General features: G+C 48.0%; 1 protein-coding gene across 1 annotated transcript; it reads left to right on the top strand.

The window, feature by feature from the left end:
* Positions 1 to 6,685: 6,685 nt before the first annotated feature.
* On the top strand, positions 6,686 to 12,724 carry LOC149331281 (uncharacterized). The gene is made up of 4 exons (XM_089555939.1): positions 6,686 to 6,719; positions 8,820 to 8,902; positions 10,749 to 10,799; positions 12,404 to 12,724. Exons 1-4 carry the CDS (start codon positions 6,686 to 6,688, stop codon positions 12,722 to 12,724), a joined length of 489 nt encoding a protein of 162 aa, XP_089412065.1.
* The last annotated feature ends 2,228 nt before the right edge of the window (positions 12,725 to 14,952 follow it).

Raw genomic sequence — 14,952 nt, 5'->3', positions numbered from 1 at the left:
TTCGTACGAGCGATGCAAGAGCTGTATGAATATGCAGACCCAGGAGCTCCGAGTTCGGAGCGAGTGGAACGTGTCATCCGGCAGAGCCATCCGACATTTTCCCTCTATTTGAGGGGCTGCAGATGCAGCGATTTGAACGAGCTTGCCGTTGAAGCGCGCCGAGTCCAGGCTCAAATTTCAGCGGCCCGTAAATACCGGCCCCCACCGCCGGCTGAGGAGTGCCTCGAGCCAAGGTGTGCCTGGAGCGGCGTTGCAGCGTTAAGGGGTGAGATCACTCCCATGGCAGGTGCGTTCACGAACGAGCGGATGCCGTTCGAAATATCGGATCGTGCTCTGGATCCTTACAGGTATGGGCTGCGGAGTGCTGATACACAACCCCCGGAGATCTGCGGGGTACCGCCACAAAAGCCCACGCCTGCTCAGAAAGCACCCACGGAGGTCCGTGTACGGCTGGATGGCCGAGGTGCCACTGAGACCCCCCGAGCGTCGCAGCGAGAAGCATGGAGATCTGTGCGCTGCTTTAATTGTGGCCAGAGTGGTCACATAGCCAGAAACTGCCCCTCGAGATCGGGAAACGAGGCAGGCCGCCGGTAGCAGCACCGGCGGAGGCTACCAACGCTCGGGAGCCCATCCCCGTCACGTCCGCGTTCAAAGTTGGAGAACCAACGAACACGCCTGCGCCTTTCCTGGACCTCGCAGTTGCGGGGAGAACCTTTAAGGCGTTGCTGGACACGGGGGCAAGCATCTCGTTAATAGGAGACGAGGTCGTTTCCCAGCTCCGGCGGAGATCCGTTCGGTTGCGACAGCGAAGGACGCCACTCCAGCTAGCTAGCGGAGAGGTGCGGTCCTGTGGTGACGTTCGCCTCGCAGTGCGCTGGGATCAGCGTGTGCGCAGAATGCGTTTCGTTCACCTGCCTGGTCTCACAGTGCCAGTTATTCTAGGCCGAGAGTTCTTGGCGAAAACTGGACTGGTTGTAGACATCGCCCGTGGCGGATATCGGGAGAACCCGTGCGCCCCACTGAGGCCCTTTGTCGACCCGCCGACTGCAACGAGATCGTTGTCAGAATGCACGGCCGACACGCCCGCGGAGGAGCGAAATACCTCCCACGAGCAAAGCCCGCACCGCCAAATGCCGGGATCGGCAGCAGCGGCCCGCTCCAATGCGCCCTCTCCGAGGTCGGAGAAGGGAAAGCAGGCTGTACCGACAGATGTCGGCGAGCTAAGAGACAGCGGGTTTCCCCGCCCAATGCCGAGATCGGCAGCGGCGGCCTGTCAGCACGGTTTTCCTCCGAGATCGGGGGCGAAAATGCACAACTTACTGGCAGATGCCGGTGCGCTGACACAGCTCGAACGTGACCGCCTCTTGTCGTTGTTGGATGACTTTGACGAGATATTCACGGACCAGCCGGGATGCACTAGTTTGGTGCAGCACCGCATAGACACGAGTGACGCGCTGCCCTGGAAATGTAACCCAAGGCCCGTCAGTGCTGCCAGACGGCAAGCTATCGACGAGGCGCTCCAGGAGTTGGAGAACTTCCTGCTGGACCGTGATGGAGCTTTGCTAAAATACGTGCCAGGCAAAGAGGCCTCGGATGAGAGTTTCAAAGCTGTTATTCCGCGCAAACTGCGGCGCGCCGCTATGCGGCACTATCACGACGCAGACGGTCACGGGAGCGCTCCAAAGACATGGCAGAAGCTTTGTCGGTTTGCTACCTGGCCGGGAATGAAGGCTGACGTATGTAGATATGTACGAACATGCCACGTCTGCCAAGAGAGAAAGCCTAGAGGTGGAAAGCCACCTGGCTTACTCCAACCCGTCATAAGCACCAAGCCCTGGGAGATCCTGGCGTGCGATTTGATGGGGCCGCTGCCGCGCAGCAAACGAGGGTACAAATACGTGCTGGTAGTCACGTGTCACTTCAGTGGGATCGCTGAATTGTACCCGCTGCGAAAAGCGACTGCCCGGGAGATCCTGGCAAAGCTGTGCGAAGTGTTTTGCCGCTACGGCTTCCCAAAGCGGCTGATCACTGATAATGCCACGTATTTCACATCGAAAGTTTTCCGTGATACGTGTGCAGCAATGGGTGTCCGGCAGCAGAAAACCACGTGCTACCATCCCCAGTCCAATGTGAGCGAGCGCCGAAATCGAAATATCAAGCCGCTCCTGGGCGCATATGCGAGTTCGCACAATGATTGGGACGAGCACTTGGACGCCATCTCCTTCGCTCTGCGCACGAGCACAAATCGCTCGACCGGCTTCACGCCGGCTTTTCTCATGTTTGGCAGAAAGCTGAACACGCCTATGGACACAATTCTCATGGAAGGGTCGGAGAGTGTCCGCGAAGTCACGGCAGATGTTGACGACTACGCAAGGCGATTGCGCGAGCGTTTGGCAAATGCCATTAAGGAGGCGAACCGCAGCCGCGCGAAGGCCAGGGCAAGTCAAAAGGCCACTTATGATCGCGCACACAGAGACGTGGACTTTCAGATGGGAGACCTCGTTCTCAAGCGCAATCACGCACTCAGCGATGCAACCGCAGGTTTCGCGGCCAGTCTAGCGCCCAAATGGGTGGGACCCTTCCTGATCGCTGAGAAGCTTTCGCGGCTCAACTACCGGCTGAAAGACCCGAGATCGGGCCGAATCAGCGGACCCATTCACGTGGGAGAGCTGAAACAGTACTTCCAGAGGGAGGTTGCTGTGGAAGCAGAAACGCCACCCGCGCAAGATTGCGCAGAGGCGAGCGAAGCCCAGAGAGATCTCTACAGGCATCGCTATAATACCCGAAGCCAGCGAGCTCGCTGGGGCAACGGGAGAAGGCCGAAAACGTGAGATCACGCACACGGCGGCGTCGGTTGGCCAAAACAGCTCGAGATCGAGCAAACGGCGAAGGAACGCCACACGCGCGAGATCGCGCACGGTGGGCCTAATGCAAGGAGGTCCTTGCCCCCGACGTCACAATATCCGAACTCGGCGAGATCGCCGAATGTGACTCATGCCGACCACGGCGAAGGAACGCCAGACGCGCGAGATCGCGCACGGTGGACCTAATGCAAGGAGATCCTTGCCCCCGATGTCACAATATCCGAACTGGGCGAGATCGCCGAATGTGACCCATGCCGACCACGGCAAAGCCTGGTGCGAGAGGTCTCGTGCCCACCCTGCCTGTGTGGATACACAAGCCGGGGTAGTTCCTGTACCCGGAGCACTGCAAGACGCCCGCTCGGAGGAACCGAGCCCCCACCGGCTGCCCTGATTTACGGCCCTGGCTTCAGCGACGGCCACGGAGAGCGGCGCGCGGCCGGGGAGCGAGACGCCGAACTTCGCCCCCACACCATCGCACGGGGCATCGGCGGCGGTTCCGGAACAGCGCGGGGCGCGCTGACAATGGGCGGCCTGAATGCGGAGCAGGCCGGCTTTCGCGGGCGCCATCCTGGTCTGGCGCGCGCCCCAGGCGCAGAGCTACCATCCCGGGGCCCAGTCTCCGGAAAGGCGGCATGGACCTGCTGATCCGCCGAGTACGCTTCAGAGGGTGGAGGTCCCTATTGAGAGAGGGAGGGTGTGGGGATCCATGTTGCCCCTCGCCCGCCGGATGCACCCTTCTCTCTCTCGTGGCATACCGCGGCTCTTCCTCTGGCGGCCCCCGACTAGGCGCAGCGGCGGAGGGAGCGGAGGGGAGGCGCCCGCGACTACGCGTCGTCACGTGGGCAGCCCTCCTTGCCCACCGCTCTCGGTTTCGGCGGCCGCGCGGGCCGCGCCCACGGGACAGTCGGATGGAGAGTTGACAGCGAGCCTTGAGAGAGAGCGGACGCGACACCAGCGGCGGCCCAGGTGACCTGAACTGCTCTGTGCCTGTCTCCTGTGCCTGTGTCCTGTGCCTGTTGCCTGCCGCTGCTGCCTGCGCGCGACCGAGGAAAGACATTGGGAGATCCCAATTAAAGGTTTTGCCTGCGGGCTTATTCCTCGGAGGTGTGTTCTTCGCGGCCGCAGGTGTGGTCGAGCTAGCGGAGTGGCGTTGGCCCTGAGTTCAGGGTCCGAACCGTGCCAGTAACCCCACACGTTGGAGACACAATCTCGCAATTTACTATAAGTAGCACCCATCCAAAAAGGCAATTCTCTCAAAATGCTTTGTTTTTATAGCTTCAGAAGCTGTAGCACCCCACAGCTAGCAACTTCTTCTAAATGAGCTGGACAAAATTGTACTGACAGGAAAACCTTGTTGAACTTGCATCCAGGAACAGTTTGGCAGGAAAATGTTAGGGCAGTTCACGTACTATCATGATCAAAGATTTAAGGGATGTGAATGTGGGAAAAAAATTGTTTTCATGGTGCCACCACCTAATCCAGTCGCGTGAAAAGGAGTGAGGGTATACGAAGGGACCGTCATGCTTTATCGTCTGGGCAGAATACCCGGCGACACCGTCGTGAGGAAGGGTTACAATAAATGTTTCGCGTTGATCTCGCACCTCGTGATGTTTTCGCCGCGATAGTATGTATGGTAGACTCATCCCTCCAGTTTTAAATAAATAAAACTTTCGAACCGTATGAATACTTCATTGGCAATGTATAATCACGATAAAAATAAATAAGAGCAGCACGGTGCTTCCATGCTCCGCTTCTCAATTTTTTGTCATCCCGCTTTAACCTTAATAGTAAGAAAACTACACCAGAAAAGTTTGTTTTTATCTTAGACCGCTCCATGGCCCGTTTTTATTATTTCGGTGCAAGCACAGTGAAATGAAATTCCAAAAATGAAGCAGGTAGGCGCCTCACTGTTCGCATTTCTTTTTATCTCTCCGGCACATTTGTGTCCCCTGACTGAAACTTTTCAGCCTGCGGTCGTAAGTTCTATTCATGACAAGAAGATTGCAGACCGAAGGCGTCCAGTATAAAAAGAACTGATTGTAGTAACTACTGAGCAAGCTTCATATGCGATTGCCGCGCTGAAGAGTCGGTTTCTTGACATTACCTGAAGCATGCAGCCTGCATTGCATATGCTGTGTATCCCGTGGTATAGACCTGCACTCGACACGGAACACACAACACGTTTGTGCTCGAAGATTTTGATGTCACAATCTATGCAACTGTTTTTCTTTTTCTTCTTCAACACAAAACTCACCTCTGGGTAAAGAATGGCCTGATGGGGCACATTCCTAAGGCAAGGTAGCAAACCTTCTAAAAAACACAAAGAAGAGATCAGCTTCCATGAAGGGGCCTCAGTAAACTAAAAGCTGCTAATTTTTATCGAATGAGCTGTGTAATAGCAATAAGTACGAATTAGTTCTATGAGGAATTGCTAAATTTAAAATCGGCGGACCTGAACTTCATACGCATTGCGAATATTTTAATTCTGTTTCGACGGCATTTCATCGCTCGGAGTGAGTGCGTTAACTGCGAAATCAAATTGTAGCCAATCACCTGGATGTAAAGCCAGCGCTTAAATTGCTACCTATCATCGCCATCTAAATAGAGTGGTTGTTCTCTGACTTGATGAATATATCAACGGAGGCACAAATTCAACTAAAGACAACACATAGATGTTCCTGGTAACTTTCTTTAACTCAAGAAACAAAGGAATGCTATTTGGTGTTTTAGCTTTACCAAAACACCATGCTGTTTCCTCTCTACCAAAACACCATGCTGTTTCATCCAAGAACACTTGAAGGTAACAAGGTGCATTATAGCCCGTGATCTGGGCTGACAGTATAAATAAATGAATAAATGAATGAATCATTAACGCATGAGAACGTTTTCCAGAAAAATAGTACCATTGGCGTTCTCTAGTTTAAAGAAAGGAAACTATAGCAACTTAGAGAACTTTAAACTACGGTAGTACACCTCCTGGCATACATAATACATGCCATAAACAAACAGACAGTCAGAAATGCTTTTCGTTTCAAACCTTTGGAAACAAAAAGCCTCTTTAAATGTTATATATTCGTCTAAATTTCGGCATTTAAGGCATACGCTATCGCTAGTGCTATTCTAATGTATATGACGTCCCTGTCCTGCTACGGCCTCAAATGTGAGGCTAGGAGTATGTTTAAATAAATACAAAATAAATAATGAGGTTATTTGCATGTGGCAGCTGTCACTGGTGAAAGCACGGGAGTGCCGCGTCCATTTTAAGCAGGCACATCTGGCACGTCTGCAGAACTCAAGTGCACAAGCATGCCTAAATGCAAGATTATTCCAGCCAGGATCGCACACGAGTTGCTTAGAGCAGACTTTCTTTCACGCCAAGAAAGCCGAATGACTTCGCGAAAACTAACTTTCGCGACTTTCTACAAAGTTCGTGACCAGCAACAGCTTAGCTTAGTCTACGTTCTTCTTGTTGGAAAGACGTCAATAATAAACATTTAGAAGACAGGCTCACGACAGTGCCTTACTTAAAGGGTCTTAAGAGGTCGTTTTAGGCAGAACATGTTTTTTTTTTCGAGAGTTTTCTCTGGCAGCCTGACGCTAAGCCGCTATGCCTCTGCCCGTCGACGCAAGCTCATGACCGTCTTTAAAAGGGTTACAAGGGACTGAGCAAGTCTCCGAAAGAGGCGTCTCGCTCGATGCGGTTGGCTGCATGGCAGCGGACGCTTTCCCAGGTGTTTTGGGCAGGAGCCGTCATAAAAGCTCGTATTTCAGCTTTTCAGGCTGCATGGAAAACCTAAGCATGTGATGCCTTCAACCCAGCGATGAGGTGGGCAACGGTGCTTCCCGTTCTGCACGGTAAGAGCTTATAACCTTTCTTGCTGACGCTTCACTCGTTATGCGCTGCTACGAAAAAAATTTAGTCGCACCTTCACTTACGGCGTGAACTGTCCGGCAAATCATACTTCACACATGAAAATCGGGCCGCTGCCTTTGGAACCATTTTCATAACTTTTAGCGAATTTCTGCTGACTGCTCCAATAAAGCATTGTGAAAATAGCAGCATATATTTTTCCTTAAGTATGGCAATCAAGTGCGATTGGGGAAGCTTCTTTACGCTCAGAATTCTTCAATGAAATCTCTGCGTCGAGGCTATCTTCGATTGCAAAAGGGAACGGCTACTGAAAAATGAAGTTCTCAAGGTCTTCAACGCTCAGTCAATGATGAAAAATACCTCTCATAAAAGCGCCCAGTTTTGGGAGGGTTCTAAGCTTGGAGATCAACTGCTCTTAGCGCGTCGAAGTTTCTGTCTTGCCTTCATGTGGGTGCGATAAAAGCTAAAACAGTTATTCCATTCATTTCGTCGAGTGCTAGACTGAGCAGCAATAATTTTCTACAAACAAGTCTCTTCAAATAGTTCCTCCGGCTCCTTGAAAATTAAAAAGTGCACAATTAAAAATGTTTGTCCTTCAGATATATCGTCAGACCAGAAACCTAATAACGTGTTGCCTGATGTTTTCGCCTAGAATGACTTTGGCTAATATTTTGGAAGCTGAGCGAACGCTACAATCATTTGCATGAAAGAGGAATTAAAATGGCTCGATTTCAAGGAAGGGAGACAGCGTGCAAGCAGCATCTAGGCTCTCATCTGCAGCCCCTGGAAGGATAAAAGGCAATTTAAGCGGATAAATAATAATTAAAGAAAGTGTAACTCTAACGGGGTACGCCATAACACTAAGGCAATACACGTTATCATATTTCAAGGACACAGAACCCACCCACTTTCTGCCGAGTCATCGTTCGCAGAAGAGAAGTCTACGCCACTCCAGTGAGCACCTCATCGAATGTTCACTGCCGAAAGCGAAGCGTAGTTTAATGACGCGATAGTATAGATTGTTTTGAGGGGATGGGGTAATAGAGGGATGCACACTCATGTAAAAACCATCGCCCTTCCTGCTCAGTCATTGTAAGTGGTAGTCGGAGCCCGGTTGCTACGGGCAACGCCCCGCAAATGCCTTGAAACAATATGGAAATATTATGACAATTCGGAATGCAGGAAACAGAAAAAGCTGAATAGTTCAACAATGCTAGGCCTAGGAAGCTACCCTGTAGGTTAGAAACTTTGCATCTAAATGTGTCAGCTGTGTAGCGCAGCGCGTGAACATAATTATATTTCGGCGCCACGATACCCAGCTTCCCTGGATATCACCAACAAAGATCTTGTGTTGGCCGCCTGTAGCAAGCATCCCCACGAAACTGAAAGGCGAATTTTGTAACTTAGAATTTTTGAAATACTTGACGGTCTCGACAGACTCTAGGCGAACACAGTTGGTATAATTGTCGATGCTTCATCCTCGCTCTACCGGGTTAAAAAAAAAAAATCCGCGTGTCGATGGAATTGCACAACCAGGCCTGGAGTGCGACCCGATCTCGGTGACCAGAACCGACAATGCACTTCCTCACCAGAACAGGATTTGGCTACCCTGGTGTAGTACTTGGCCGCAACCTTCTATAAGGGTAAGGGAGTGGATTCCAAGAGAACGCAAACGTAGCAGGGTGCGGCAGAAGGTTAGGTGGGCGGACGAGATTAAGAAGGTTGCGGGGATACGGTGGCTGCAACTGGCAAAGGACAGGGTTAATTGGAGTGGACTTTGCCCTGCAGTAGGAGTAGTCAGGTTGATGATGATGATGACGAACCTCGCTCTAAAGCCTTGCCTGTAAAGTGCTTCTATCGGCCATGGCAACTATTTCAGACGGACGTAGAAGATCGGTGAAACGTGCCAAACATTTAAGATTCACACGGTGATTTTGAGTGCTCAGCACCACGCGGCTCGTGCAGACAGTCATAAAAGCAAGAAGCGTTTTCCAAATTTAACAACTTTTTGCAGTTTTCGCGGCGCTTTACTGTCTCTTAGAAGCTTGTGCTGGTCCAATGTTTAGTTTTCATCACTCTTTCAGCCCTGTTTGTTTCGCTACTAGCAGTGCCACAACACAGATCAAAGCGGGACATATTCCCAATAGAAGGAATTTATGGACACAGGGTGAGTGCTTTCAAAACCATTGAATACACGCCACATCAATAGATTGTTTTTGGTTGCTCCAGAAATGAAGTCTTTTGAGAAATAGAAAAGAGTTTTGGGAGACCTACAACATTTACCAGCTGGTCGCAAATTCTGCATTCAGCGATTTAGCAACATTGCGCTTGCAGGCAGCCGCACAAAACTGGGTTAAAGGGCAGGGAAATGTGTTTAGTTGCCAAACCTAGAACTTCCAGCTTATACCGCAGAATTCGTCTCGTAGAAAATATTTCAGGAGTTTTAACGCGTACGGAAGACTGTATCGTCGTGTGGCGTAGAATTCGCTGGCGTTAAATAGTCTGTATTCTTTTCTGTAAGTTACCATATACCACAATAGCAACCCATGTCGGCTAGGGCTACTGATTCTGAAAAACATTTTGAATATATATATATATATATATATATATATATATATATATATATATATATATATATATATATATATATATATATATATATTTGGTATTATTGTTCAATTTGTGTTCTGTTCTGTATCCACTCCTGCGTGGGCCTCACGGCCTGCAGTGTGCCATAAATAAATAAAATAAATAAATAAATCTAAACTCTCCATAAATATGCACGATGCATGCGCCCGAATTTTTGCACAACTCGCTGGGCTATTTACTGCGGGCGGGTTTTCCTACCCGTCTTTTCCCGTTGTACAGCCTCCATTCGGTGTATAGAATATGTTCAAAAGAAAATAATTTTGGCTAATTATTTTATTACCTCATTATACGCACAATGCACTAGGTGCATTGTGCGCACCCGTAAACGAAACTGCGTGGAGCGTGTATGCTGTATTCCGCAATATTCGAAGAAAAAGTAATTAGAAGTCAATCTCTCCTTACAGATAGCCAGCAAACCCAGAATTTTATTTTTTTAAGATCTATGTCCCGTCCCTTGTATACCAATATGAACGGCATTCGGACTTACAAAGGCCCATATTGTGACCGCACGATTAGCATAAGGTTGATCTTGAGCTTTCGCAGAAGTTGTGTGTGCCAGCATAGAAGAGAGAAATAATCGAGTTTAGCAGAACAAATCTGCGCTGAGAAAGAAGAAAGAAACACGCAATCAAGCTTCTGCGCATATTAAAATCACGTAAAGCCAGCACAACTCAGTCATAGTGGAATTCGGTTTGCCAAAACAAGTACCAGCAATCTTCGTGCAGCAACTCCCCGCGGAGACATCGCCAGCCAGCCGCAAACAAACCCCTTCAACGCTTTTTAGAGCACTGAACACTAATACTGCTACAGTAGTAGTAGTGGTGGTAGTACGGGACTTCAGGCACAACACTTTGGCGCCTAAGACGGGGATGGCCTTCTGCATGAGCAGGCGCTGTTCGTCTTCACCTTCAGCTTCAAGCCAGTCCATCAAGGTCCCGACAGTGTGGGAGGGGATGGTAAAGAAACTCGATTACACAGCAACCGAGCAGGAGAATAAACAGTGGGAGAAGTTGGCATAAGGGACAGGGCAGTTGAGACATCAACAATCGCGACCGAATGTGTACAGATAAAGCCATGCAAGTGCAACAGCTGGTTAAGTTGTAGCTGTCGAAGGATGAGAGCCTCCCGCACAGAAAGTCTAAGATGAGGGTCGGGGTACACTTTATGTTTGAGGCGGAGAGCGTTGTGATTTTCTTTGATGGTGACGCGAAGGGACAGTCGCCGGCAAAAAATTTCTAGTGCCGGCGGTGCTGAGGGGATTAATATAGATATTGGTAGAGGCGTTCTGCAAGTTTGTTAGGCAAGTAACAGGAAAATGCTCGGACGCAACCTGTCATGTTGCTTTCACTGAATTTAAACTGCAGGTGCTAGTTGAAAAGTGCGTCGAATACGTCTATGAATATGATGCCTGCAAGGTAAGCCATTACGTTCCTTTTCTCAGACTCGAAATTCGTTTGGTTTAAATACTGATGTAGCACATTTTCGAAATGCCACACTGCCATTTGCAAACTCCGGCAATAATTTCACGAAATCTCGTCCAACGAGTTCACGATGTCACGAAATAAGAAACGGAGAGGCACACATTTTTCAGCAATAGGCGGTGGCAAGCAAACTGTTATCAGCATGATTATCACAAGTGTTATATTGATGTGTTATCAAAATTTGCCATTGATTTTTAAGGAATATGTCAAGAACAACAAATGCAAGCCTCCTATTGAACATATGACTTTACATGCTTAGTCTTCTTCATGGAAGCGTGAGTTAGGTAGTCGCCATCTTAATAGCCAATATACATAACATAGGTTCCACAGTACCGAGGCTAACGTTATCCATGTGTTGCATGCAAAATCCCATAATCATCTTGACTTAAAAAAGAGCGGCTGTCCAGTACCTGGGAAAAAAGCAGAATAGAAAACTTAATCATGAAAAATTTCCACTTACTCTTACAACAAGTAAATGAACGGTGTGAGAAAAGATAATCGAAATAGTGCTCATTCCTTTTGGAGCAACACCAGCACCTTCGAACATTAGAATCAAAGCTTCGTGATGTTTTTGGTAGCCCAAACCTTAGTGCTATGCAGACAGCGGTGGCCGACCACTGCGTCAATGTAGCGCCAGAGGGGTGTCCTTCCATCGCGCTCTGAGTGATTTGGTTTGTTTTTTTTTTTCGGTGGGCCGCTTTAGAAACCTTGCTTTAAGCAACCACTTGGCGGGCGAATTTCAAAGTACTGGAGTGGCGGTCAAAATGCCAATTGTAAAAGATACCTGAGCGCATGGGCGCTCTCAAAAATGCAACAATTCTTAGCTTTGATGGATGAAGACCCATATTTCATTTTTTTTTTGCTTATCTATGGGCACGTTGTCTAATCAACGCTTCGAAGCCGTAACTTTAGAATGAGAAGCATTTAGACTAAAATACCATTGTTAAATAGTTTAGGATCGAAAGCTACCACTTTTTTCAGTTTTAAAAACTTGCAGTAGTACCATTCATCTCTACTATGTGTGAACTATACTTGCTTCTCAATGCACAAGAATTCCTCCTTCTAATCCTCCACACTTTTTGTATTGTTGTCTTTGCTCAGCTGTTGCTTTTGTTTCATTCTGCATTGCGCTAAACTTTCTACAAACACTTCAAAATAAAATAATTTTTTGTTTCATTTAAATGAGGGTCGTTATATATCTCGCACTGAAGCGTGTTGCAAGGACTGAATTTTCGAAAATTCTACCTTCGATGCGCACGCAGCAGAAATTTTTGTGAATATATCTGTATATGATTCCATGCGGCTTCCTAAGGTAGGTAGAAGCGTAAAGAACGCATTTCGAGGCCCATTTGTAAGAAAGTTATGCACTGCTTTTTACGCCACTGAGGCCGCGAACTTTGCTGTGATGCAGAGATTCGGAAATCTTAAAAAAAAAAAATCACGGCATTAATGCGTTTCACAAATTTACCGTACATGCTCAGTTCCCAATAAAACCCGCTAAATACCGCTTCTTTTTGTTTTCTCCTTTGCTGTCTCAGCTGCCAAAGAAAGGGAACAAGTGCTCTTCTTCATCGGTGGGCGTGTGCTGCAGGGGAAAGTGCGTCTGCGACAACTGGTCAAACCCATGTATAGCAACCGCCAAGCTGAGCCGGCGTCGTCTGTACGAATATGACGTCACAAGGACCGCGAGTGACTTGTACCCGTACGAAAGAGACCGCTGCGCGGACACGTGTTGGAACGACTGTCTTCTAGTGCTGTGCATTGAAAGGGTTCTCCGTCATGGCTGCGATCGCAAGTGCGCCCGATATTGCAGGAAATGGTGCAGAGAACAGGCGCCTAAGATATTTGTCGGCTACTGATGCTAAGGCTCATCAGCGAGTCGCCATATCGGGCGTCGCTGCTGGGGACTTCGACCTTCCCAGACACAGCACAAAAAACCTCATCTAAAAAATTTTCCTACTCAATATTTTTTGGAAACTGCAAGGAAGCAAACTAATAAGGCCGGATACGCAAAATAAAAAGGATATATTTTCAGAGCCGTCAAACAATTTTCGCGCAGAATGTCAGAGCGGCAGGAAATCTCCACATCGCCGCACAAAGCTTTGTGAAATAGGAACTCAAAGTATAAGAGGTTGTCACGGTTACTTTTTTTTCAACGATAGACATGAAGCTATACGGGTAGTAAAAATAATTAAAAAATTGACTAAACCAGTTCGAGGAATGGCAAACTAAAGCTACAAATCACGAGATTTTAAGTAATATTATTTATGACCTGCGCTATCGAACGTGGAAGAGCAGCACAACTGAATTTTTCTTAAACTGTTCCTTGTTGAACATCTCCAGAAAAGGCCGCGATTTATAAGTGCAGAAAATAAACACAGAAAAGTGACCGATGACTTAATGACTCAAATGAAAAAAAAAATTATCAGTCCAGCACAGACGTGTGGCGAACACCTCTATACATATAGTTTGCTTACATGTCAGTAAGGCAAAAAAGAGCTGCTGTATTACTACACGATTTATTAAAGAAGAGCAAAAATGTTTTTGGGTATATTGGTCCCTTCTACTGGCAAAGTTTCATTATCAGGTGAGATGCAATGTACAAAGAGCTTTGAACATCTCTCATTAATACCTCGATGCGAATATACAACTGTTCAAGAAAAATTCCAGGATATGTTCTTGTCTAGAACGGACGCAATCATCAAGACATAACTAGGCTGTACCCTATCCATCTGTTCTCTTCAAATATGTTCACGAATACGTTACAGCATCTAGCGTCTAGCAGTAGAGCTACAGGAATTCATTGCCTCTCCATGTTCTGTACAGAATGTTTCCGCGCTCGACAGCGTAAAGGAGGAAGTGTCGCAGGAAAGTGGGCACCATTAAACACCAGCGAAAAAGCCAAGAAAAATTTTGCAAAGAAGCAACCCTCTGCAGCAGGTGGCAGTTAATGGTTGATTGAGGGAGGTCGCTCGGGAAGAGGAACGTGGGCGCGCAAGCGCCATCTGGTGGCAGCACCTGGCATCGCAGGGCAATGCCGCATCGCTTAAACTGCTGCACCTCTGCGCCAGGAGTGGTACGAGCACTCCCAGGGACCTTTGAATCTACTGTGGGGAATGACCGATTCCGGATATACGAGCAACGATGCGCAAATGGTATTGCGTCATACCCTTAATGCGCAGCTTAGGTGTAGCCTCCAATTTTTTACTTAATTTTATTTGCTCATATACTTCACAGGCTGCAACGAGAATATTGTATGAGAGAACTTACAAAAAAAAAATCCGGCAAGAGAAGCATACCGTACATTGTAATTTCAACATTGTTATACAATAGCAAACAAGTCAACCAACTGACAAACTGAACCGCCCCGCCGCGGTGGCTCAGTGGTTACGGCGCTCGGCTGCTGACCCGAAAGATGCGGGTTCGATCCCGGCCACGGCGGCTGAATTTCGATGAAGGCGAAATTCTAGAGGCCCGTGTGCTGTGCGATGTCAGTGCACGTTAAAGAACCCCTGATGGTCGAAATTTCCGGAGCCCTTCACTACGACATCTCTCATAGCCTCAGTCGCTTTGGGACGTTAAACCCCAATAAACCAATAAACCAACCAAACTGAACCAAAAGAAATTTCCTTGCGACTAAATGCCGCAGATCTTTTCTTTAAATATAGCGGTTAGAGAAGTGAACAGGTAGTCTGGAAGACCATTCCAATGAATTATTGCACCTGGCAAGACTGGCTGATCAGTTAATTGCGGTGGTTCTTGCCGAAAGGCGTTTGAAAGAGAGGTGACAAGACAATCGTCACGATATGCAAATCGGTTGCGTTGCAGGTAGGCTGTGGTAATGATCACTCTAAAAAATTGTGCAAGAGGCAGAGAAGTGTGATTTCTCTTGGAGATCTTAAAGACTGGAAAGACAGCGATCTCCTATTTTTAGTTCTCTTTGAATTTTGTCTTCAGTCTCGAGGGATGAAATGAACGTCTCCATTTTGCATGTGATCTGTAGATCTGAGTAGTCATACTGTCGGTAATTGACGCGAAAAGAAGGTCTAATATGTCAACATTGCGCATAAATTCTTGAAACAGTTGA

This window comes from Amblyomma mixtum, chromosome 8 (assembly GCF_055824585.1).
Source record: "Amblyomma mixtum isolate Tamu chromosome 8, ASM5582458v1, whole genome shotgun sequence".
Lineage (NCBI taxonomy): Eukaryota > Metazoa > Arthropoda > Arachnida > Ixodida > Ixodidae > Amblyomma > Amblyomma mixtum.
The sequence above is the reverse complement of the archived record's forward strand: the minus strand, read 5'-3'. Positions and strand labels throughout refer to the sequence as shown.

What these genes read in the sequence shown, in the direction of transcription:
- LOC149331281 (XM_089555939.1), top strand. Translation starts at nt 6,686, where the DNA reads ATGAGGTGGGCAACGGTGCTTCCCGTTCTGCACG. An exon ending in GGTGCTTCCCGTTCTGCACG is followed by an intron (nt 6,720 to 8,819) that starts GTAAGAGCTTAT and finishes TCACTCTTTCAG; the next exon opens with CCCTGTTTGTTTCGCTACTA. An exon ending in ATGAATATGATGCCTGCAAG is followed by an intron (nt 10,800 to 12,403) that starts GTAAGCCATTAC and finishes TTGCTGTCTCAG; the next exon opens with CTGCCAAAGAAAGGGAACAA.